This window comes from Ipomoea nil, unplaced genomic scaffold (genome assembly GCF_001879475.1).
Source record: "Ipomoea nil cultivar Tokyo-kokei standard unplaced genomic scaffold, Asagao_1.1 scaffold2762, whole genome shotgun sequence".
Taxonomy (NCBI): domain Eukaryota; kingdom Viridiplantae; phylum Streptophyta; class Magnoliopsida; order Solanales; family Convolvulaceae; genus Ipomoea; species Ipomoea nil.
Window position 1 is genome coordinate 133,824 of NW_017619190.1, and position 9,701 is coordinate 143,524.

At 45.0% G+C, this 9,701-nt stretch overlaps 1 protein-coding gene across 1 annotated transcript; it reads left to right on the forward strand.

The window, feature by feature from the left end:
* The first annotated feature begins 5,247 nt into the window (after positions 1-5,247).
* On the forward strand, positions 5,248-7,011 carry LOC109157214. Its single transcript, XM_019305123.1, has one exon. The coding sequence runs from the start codon at positions 5,248-5,250 to the stop codon at positions 7,009-7,011; it is 1,764 nt and encodes a 587-aa protein (XP_019160668.1).
* Positions 7,012-9,701: the final 2,690 nt, after the last annotated feature.

The window sequence follows — 9,701 nt, forward strand, 5'->3', positions numbered from 1 at the left end:
CTTGGACTCGCCGCAACCCACTTTGATTGGGGAAGAACAATAAGAGACACGTGAGAGACACTGGACAGGAAGCACTCTGAGAATTAATTTTCTATGACTGTTTTCACCATTGTCAATTCTCACCGTCGGCCACCATCATCGGGGAGGCTACTGCTGGATGTTGCTCCGGCACGCCTTCGTCGCTGTTACAACGTTGGATGTCATTGAGCGTGTGCTCCGGCACGTTGCTATCATCGACGAGCTCGTTGAAGGAGGATGCGCTTGGCTGTCGACAATGACACCATCATCGGAATGTCGTCGCTGCAGGGTGTTGCTCCGGCACGCCTCTATTATTGCCACAATGCTGGGATTTCACCGGGTATGTGCTCCGGCGCATTACCGCCGTCGTACGGTATAGCAATGCCATCGAAAGGGAAGATCTCGCCAAGCTTTGGACTTGATTCCATGGCCACTTGCTCCCAGCCAACGGGAATTAATTTGCTTCGGCAGTGGTCCTCCATCTGATTTCGCATAAGTGCTACCGCCATTGGAAAAGAAGAAAGCTAATATTGGAACGTCGCCGTCGTCATGCATGCTATTGCATTGGGACACTCAACGAGGTCGCTGTCGGAGAGCGTTGGCTTAACGTCTTCACACTCTGATGTAGCAATACTGCCACCGAACATCGGTTCTTTGTCGTAGACCACTTCCCGGTGGCTTCGACCGTGCAGCGGCGAAGCTCTTCACAGAAGAGTGTTGCGTGAACTCTTTGGCTAAAGTCATTCCTCACAGTTTATAATCATCGACTGCTTTGAAATTTTCAACCTGACAAAGCCATGTGCTTTCGTCATTTTTTCCACATGTTGCTTTCACGTTGGATACGACAAATTTACTAGAGAGATCATCGGGGAGACCGATGGAGCTTGGCCGGTGAACACCGCTTCAAGAAAGGAAAGTAAGTCAAAGTATTTTGCTTGGACTAAAGAAGAAATGACGAAATATACTCCACATAGAGCCACATAGAGCCATGTGCTCTCACTTTTGCTTTTTCACATATCCCCAAGATTCTTTTTCTTTCGTTTGGCGTGTGGATGTGTACATAATATATGTTCACTATTTTTACCTCTCACTTTGCAAAGCACCACTTTGGTTTCTCTACTTGCGTGCGCATGTGTATACGTATATACAACATGCGTGGTGCTTTGATTCGCATGTGACAGTGAATATACATTAATGGCTTTTCCTTCTTCTTTAATATGTATACTCCACTTGGGGTGAATGTACACATCCATGGTCCACTGATATTTGCTTTAATTTTCTTTGAGAAGTGTGCATGAACATGTGTATACATGTAGCATGTGATTAGCTTCACTATTTCATGGCCATTTGCTTCATATACTTTGTGTAGATGTGTATATACGTATATAATAATATATATTTATATATGCAGTGCACTTTTATGTTGTGCATATCATATAAATATATATAACATGTACACACACCATGTAGCATAATTTATATATATAATATCCTTGTTGCATATATTGTGGGTATATTTCCTTTGCCATATAATATATGTACTCACTACACCCGCATATAATATGTAATATATGTACGTGGTAAGTGTATAAGCATAATGTATATTATATGGGTTGCCTTGTATGTGCACATATGATGACATGAGAATTTCCTTAACGCTTTCATGACAATTTCCTTTGAGCCCAATCCTCAAAACATTTTCCCTTGTAAACAGTTTTGGACTTGCCCCCTGATCGTTAATGCAACTTCATATATCAAGAACCATTCATTTTCAATAATTGTGGTGGAATCTAACAAGACAAAACTCATAGTGTCGAGCAATGAGACTAGAAAAGACAACATGTAACACCAAGAACCCCTTCCAGCCACGACTTGAGTGGAGAACTGGACTTTCAACACTGAAACTTAATCCTTAAAACACAGGTTCTGCAATTGGAATATTCAGATATGCTCCCGACTTTAGGGAAATGGACACTTCGCCTTAGGAGTGAGTTCAATTTCATCAAGGGATACCACGAAGGGACTGAGGTCGCACTCAGTATGCATCATGCCTTCTGAAAAGGAAGATGGAAAACAACGGAGGCGTCCACTCCCCTTCATTGTTAAGCATGTTGCTGGTCAAAGTTCAGAACCACGGTAGAATGATAACACGTCCGAAGGAAAATGGGTGATTGTCACTCATAGAAAGAAGAAAGTTGAGCCTGTGAAGCATCAAAAGCACATAGTGAAAAGTTGGCTTGAGAAAACCTCAAAAAATACTCATGCTCGCAAATCAAAGACGAAGGGGCATGTCAAGCAACCACGAGCACCAATTCCTTTGGCTCAATATATGCAAAAAGGATTTGATCTTCAAGGGGCCGGCACTTCTAGCTCCTGCTTAAATACAAATGACAAGCCAGAAGATGGAGGTGAATGTTCATCTCATAAACATATCGAGGATGAGGAAGTGCTAATGCATAAGGCTACTTCCTATTCCACAGAAATTACCTTCAAGGATGAAGACTTGTTACTTGGAGGCACGCCACACAATCGCCCATTGTTTGTTGAAGGCTACACCCGTGGGCAAAAACTCAAAAGAATTATGGTTGATCAAGGCTCAGTTGTCAACATCCTATCCCTCCGAGCTGTGAAGGACCTTGGTATATCTACAGATGAGCTTGCCCAAAGTCTTCTAATGATACAAGGCTTCAATCAGGGAGGGCAAAGAGCAATCGGCATCATCAGACTTGACTTAAGAATTGGGAGCCTAAGTTCAGGTGTCCTCTGCCATGTCATAGATGCGAGGACATCTTATAACTTGTTACTTGGAAGGCCGTGGATACATGAAAATGGGGTGGTACCCTCGTCTTGGCATCAATGCCTCATGTTTGAAAAGAACGGCGTAGTTGAAAAGGTTGTCGCCGATGAAAGCCCTTTCACAGAGGCTGAGTCCTACTTTGCGGATGCAAAGTTCTACATTAAAAGGAAAGTTATTGTTGAAGATATTGAGGAAAGTAATGACGATCCACCTTCCCAATCAAAGTCAAAGGGAAAACAAGTTGTAGAGGGAGATCAACACAACACAAAACTCATCTTCCCGCTTGCAACGATTGATACACTAAAAACAAATGCAACAAAATCATCCGAAGAGAAATGTGGTGATAAAGTGGGCCAAATATTCCCCGCCAAACGTACTGAGGGTTTCGACCCTAACGCTTATAAGCTTCTAGCCAAGGCTGGCTATAACCCCAACGAGCCACAGAAGTTGGGAAAACTTATCCCAGAAGCCGGTGGTAAAGGCAAGGCAAGTCACCAAGAGCCTCAAACGCGCAGAAGGGTTAGGCTATGTTCCCCCTAAACCAGTGCGAATTATTATAAACAGGGCTGCAAGTTATTGTATCTCCGCGGAGGGAAGCGAGTATGACCCAAAGCTCACTCCTACCAATGATAATAGGCAAGATGAAACGAAGTCAGTCTTCGACCAAATCGGTAAGGCGGACTCTCGACGCTCAGTCTTCGATAGACTGGGGTCAAGTCCTAAAGCCTTAAAGAGAAAGTCAATGCATGATCGACTTGGAGCTGTCCAAGTTATTAAGGACAGTGGCAATGTTCCTGTTGAAGTGGAACCTCCCAAAAGGCTTAGAAGCATGATTCCTTCTCGGATGAGACGAGAAACATATATTCATGTTTCATGCGGTGAAGTGTTGAAAGTCCAACCGAAGACCATTGTACACACTCGCGTACATAAAGAAGGAAATGAGGAAAGCGTAGGCTCAAGTGATGACGTACCACCAACTACTCAGGAAGAGGTGGCATCGTCGTTCCATATCACGTTATGTGATGAAACCCCGATTGAGGGAGAAGATGCAGAAGAGGCACCCCATGAGTTAGAAGAAGGGGTACGAGCCGCGGTGGACGAATTAAAAGAGGTTGATCTGGGAACGCCTGAAAATCCTCATCTTATCTTCATTTGCGCACTCCTATCCGATGAAGATGAAGAAATCTATGTCACATTGCTAAAAGAATATATTGATGTCTTTGCATGGACATACAAGGAGATGCCAGGGTTAGATCCAAAGGTAGCTATGCACCGCTTAGCAGTGAAGAAGGGGTGTCACCCGGTTAAGCAAGCTCAACGACGCTTCCGCCCCGAGCTCATTCCCTCGATTGAAATAGAAGTTAATAAGCTTATCGAGGCTGGCTTCATTCGTGAAGTTAAATATCCAACCTGGATATCCAGTATTGTTCCCGTGCGCAAGAAGAACGGCCTGATCCGCGTCTGCGTAGATTTTCGGGACCTTAATGTGGCATGCCCGAAAGATGACTTCCCGCTTCCTATGACGGAGTTAATGATAGATGCGGTGACTGGGCATGAGATCATGTCATTCATGGATGGCTCCTCCGGTTACAATCAAATCCGCATGGCACCGGAAGATGAAGACATAACTGCATTCCGAACGCCAAAAGGCATCTACTGCTATAAAGTAATGCCCTTTGGTTTGAAAAATGCAGGTGCTACATACCAAAGGGCTATGCAGACAATATTTGACGATATACTTCACAAAATGGTCGAGTGCTACGTAGATGACCTGGTTGTGAAGTCGAAATTGCGCACAAATCACTTGGTGCATTTAAGGCAAGTCTTCGACCGCCTACGAAAGTTTCAACTGAAAATGAACCCCCTAAAATGTGCCTTCGGGGTTGCTGCTGGAAAGTTCCTCGGGTTTACTGTTCGACACAGGGGCATCGAGATTGAGCAAGCCAAAATTGACGCCATAATGAAGATGCCTGAGCCGAGAAACCTCCGTGAGCTTAAAAGCTTACAAGGGAAGTTGGCTTACATCCGAAGGTTCATATCAAACCTAGCAGGAAGATGTCAACCTTTTAGTCGGTTGATGAAAAAGGGCATCCCGTTCATATGGGACGAGGCATGCAAGAGCGCATTTGAGAGTATCAAGTCATACTTGATGAAGCCGCCTGTGCTAACCGCTCCTGTCCATGGTCGCCCGCTCATCCTTTATATCTCCGCCCAAGATTGTTCTGTGGGCGCCTTGCTTGCTCAAGAAAATGACAAAGGGAAGGAGAATGCTCTCTACTATCTTAGTAGAATGATGACCCCGAACGAGTTAAACTACTCCCCAATTGAAAAGCTATGTTTGGCACTTTTTGTTCGCCATCAAAAAACTTAAGCACTACTTTGAGGCTCATACAATCCGGCTTGTTTCCAAAGCGAACCCGGTGAAGTATGTTATGGCGAAGGTCGTGCTCTCTGACCGCCGTGCAAGGTGGTACTTATTGTTCCAACAATTTGAAATCATCTATGTGCCGCAGAAGTCTGTCAAGGGGCAAGCCTTAGCCGATTTCTTAGCAGACCATCCAATACCTGCTGAATGGGAGTTGTCGGACGATTTGCCTGATGAAGATGTGCTTGTCATTGAAGTCCTACCCCCATGGAATATGTACTTTGATGGAGCTTCGCATAGAGACGGGGCAGGTGCTGGAGTTGTCTTTGTCACTCCAGAAGGCGAGGTGTTGCCATATTCATTCACCTTGACCGAGCAATGTTCAAACAACGTTGCTGAGTATCAAGCATTGATACTTGGGCTCGAAATAGCGGCTGACATGAAGCAACTAAGAATTAACATTTATAGAGATTCAAAGTTGATCATAAACCAAGTGTTGGGTCTATATGAAGTGAAAACGGCGGAGTTAGTCCCATATAACAACTATGCAAAGATACTCATTCAATGGTTAGGGGACGTCACAATTGAACATGTACCGAGGAAAGAAAACAAGCAAGCTGACGCCTTAGCCGCATTGGCTTCAACTATTGCTCATCCTGCAGCCCGAATACAAGTATGTCAAAGGTGGGTGGTTCCACCAATCTTTAATGAAGACGGCTCAGTTGATGAAACTGTTGAACTCCCTACTGCCTCAGTGTATGATATAGGCAAGGACGACTGGAGGCAACCACTGGTTGACTACCTCACTGATGGAAAGTTACCCGAGGATCCACGTAAGAGGGTGGATATAAAGCGTCGAGCTCCTCGCTTCATCTGCTATAAAGAGACGTTAAATCGTCGTTCATTCGAGGGAGTCTTTCTCCGATGTTTAGGGGAAGAGGAAGCTTTACAAGCTATGCAAGAAGCTCACTCTGGGGTTTGCGGTGCACATCAATCCGGTCCCAAGTTGCACTTCCACATTAAGCGAATGGGATATTATTGGCCTACAATGGTAAAGGACTGCATAGACTATGCTCGAAGGTGCCAAGCTTGTCAATATCATGCAAACTTTATTCATCAGCCACCAGAACCTCTACACCCAATAGTTGCATCTTGGCCATTTGATGCTTGGGGACTTGATGTGGTTGGCCCAATTACGCCTAAGTCATCTGCAGGGCACGCATATATACTAGTTGCCACCGACTACTTTTCAAAATGGGCTGAAGCCGTGGGATTGAAGGAGGTGAAGGAAGAAAATGTTGCAGACTTTCTCCGTGTCCACATCGTCTATCGATTTGGTATCCCGCGATATATCTTAACAGATAACGGGAAGCCCTTTGACAATATGTTGATAGACAAAATCTGCAAGCTTTTTGACTTTAAGCAGCGAAACTCATCAGCTTACTATGCAGCTGCAAATGGGCTTGCTGAAGCTTTTAACAAGACCCTATGCAATTTGTTGAAGAAAGTGGTCTCAAAATCGAAAAGGGACTGGCATGACAGAATGGAAGAAGCTTTGTGGGCGTATAGAACCACATATCGCACACCTACTCAAAGCACTCCATATTCTTTGGTTTATGGTGTGGAAGCGGTCTTGCCTTTAGAGCGCCAAATACCTTCCTTAAGGTTGGCTATACAGGAGGGTCTTACTGATGAAGAGAATGCTAAGCTACGCTTGGCTGAGTTAGAAGCCTTGGATGAAAAATGTCTGCAAGCGCAACAAAGCTTGGAGTGCTATCAAGCTCGTATGTCTAGAGCTTTTAACAAAAGGGTAACGACCCGTTCCTTTTAAATTGGGGACAAAGTCCTAGCTGTTCGCAGGCCCATCATTGTCATGAGAAAAACCGGCCACAAGTTAACTTCAAGGTGGGATGGTCCCTACGTGATTCTAGAAGTTTACACCGGTGGGGCTTACAAGCTGATTAGTGAAGATGGTTTGAAGATCGGTCCAATCAATAGAAGGTTCCTAAAGCTTTACCACCCTTAAAACTTGGGGTGTCAACACAAGTCATGAAGATGTGATGAATGACTGATCCACCAAAAATGTAGCACGTGGATAAACTGCTAATGCATCTCGCTTTGTCTATGGGTGGGCCCAAATCATAGACGCTCCTGGCCCGCATGAGTCTAAACTGTGAACCCCGGCTCTACTTTATAAAAAATATCATTTGAACTACGTTTGACTTGATCTCCTTCATAGGAGTACGTAGGCAGCTTAGAAATCAAACTATCTAAGTTCAGTCATAACAAAAACAAATTCAATTCATGTTGCAAGAGTGGTGTATCATGACAATCACTCAACAAACCAAAGCAAAGATGTACAAGTTATTGCTAAAGGATAATGAGAAGCAGTCAATTATCAAGAATTGGGAAAAGAAACAACAACAGTCTTGCAACCAAAAGAGAAACGACTAAAGGAAAAACAACATTAGGTGATGAAAAGCCCACGGTTAAGCATGTTAATTACCTCTACATGTCTCTAAGCTCATCTCTGCCTTGTTCAAGCTCTCTTCATCTTAGCCTTGGTTGAATTTCCGGTAGCCTCAGCGATACTAACGGCAGGCAGTCACATGCATTTTGACTGGCCAGTTGATGGACGCAAACCCTTTATGAAATTCTAAAGGGAGGAAGCTAAAAGATATTCCTTGATATGAGTCAAAACTGTCTCATATCCTCCAAGACTCCTTGACATGAGTCGAAACTGTCGCAAATAGCGGAGCGAACTGTCCGAGTGTAATTGAGATTTGATTCGAGATCGCGTTAGCATCAGCGAGCTCAATTTTTCCATCCCTGGCCAGTGCCATTACTTTGTCTTTGAAGATAAAGCATTTCTCAATTGGGTGACCGAGAAGACGGTGGTACTTGCAGTAATATGGGTCATCCACCCTTGTAGCTTCATCGGGACGTTTCATTTCAGGCAACTCAATGAGCCTAAGTTTGAGTAGCTCATCAAACATGGGAGATATATCGGAATCCATGAAAGGATAAGTCTTCTCCTGCCTTTCTTCAATTGTCGGCCTTCTACCACCCCTTGACGGGCCAGAAAATGGTCTTCGCCTAGGCCTTTCAGTTGCCTTAGTGAAGACTGTCATAGGAGTAGCCTTCACATTCATCACTTCTTTCTTTTCCTGCTTTGGAAAAGGTTTGTTCCACTTTTTAACTTCTTGTTTTCCAGGTGCATTGGAGGAGCTAGGCAAGTTCAATATGTTGAGCCCTCCGCTGGCTTCGATGCTCAATTCCATGTCGTGAGCACGACTGGATAACTCCTCAAAGGACTTTGGCTTAATCCCTTGTAGGATATAGGAGAGTTCAAAGTGCATTCCTTGGATGCACATCTCAATTGCAGAACTTTGGGATATTCTTTCTTTGCAATTGAGGCATAGTTCCCTCCACCTTTCGATGTAGGTACCGGCGCGTTCACCCTTCCATTGGCGAGTAGTGGTGAGTTCCAAGAAGCTGACCGTTCTCCTTGTGCTATAGAAACGAGTTAAGAACTCACGTTCCATATCATGCCAGCTATCAATGCAGCCGGGCGCAAGGTCAGTGTACCAATCAAACGCAGTTCCCTTTAATGAACGGACAAACTGCTTTACCAACAGATCGCCATAAGTCCCTACATCATTGCATGTCTCCACAAAGTGGGCAATGTGCTGTCGGGGATTTCCTTTGCCATCGAATTGCTGGAAATTAGGAGGTTGATAGCCGTAAGGCATTTTCAACTCCTCAATTCTTTGTGTGTAGGGCTTAGCATAGGAATATGAAGGTTGGCCTTCATCCAACTTGCCTTTGATGGCCCCCATTATGTAGTCCTTCAACTGATCTACCGGTATCATGCCTTCGGTAACTGGAATAGTTTTCTCAGTTGCAGGTAAGTGGGAAGCAGCTTCTCCTACCACATGGCTAACATGAGGTGGTGGTGATTGCTGACCAACCTCTTCTTGCCCTTCAGGTTGCTTTCCTGGAGCACGGCTTCCTTGCTCCTCCATGATGCTTCCTACCCTATTATCGAGGGTGTTAAGCCGTTTCTCTTGATTTTGGAGAGCGACAGCCATTCCTTCCAGAGACCTAGCAATTCTAGCTAATTGCTCCTCCACAGACTCTGTGTTTGTTGCCATGGCAGGCATGACATTGTAGACATGCGACCACTCAGGTGCAGCCTTCCATAATGGATGTGGCGGAGTTACAGGGGAAGTGATCCCGCTACTAGCGTTCCCTTGCATAGAAGTTGGACTAGCACCATCGGTAGCTCCCTTGGGAGAGGGTGGACTTCCAGCAAAAGCAATTGCCTTTGAGGCAGCAGGGGCCTTGTCGAGCCTTTGAACCACACGTCGTGCCATGGACTAAGGTTCAGGCACTTGGACCCCCAAATCCTTTGCGCGGTTCCTTGTCAGCGGACCTTGCGTTTTCTGGGTTGTGCCCGGGCTAGCTACAGGCGTAGACTTAGACTTGGTAGCTTGGGCATAGGTCCTCCTGAACATGGGA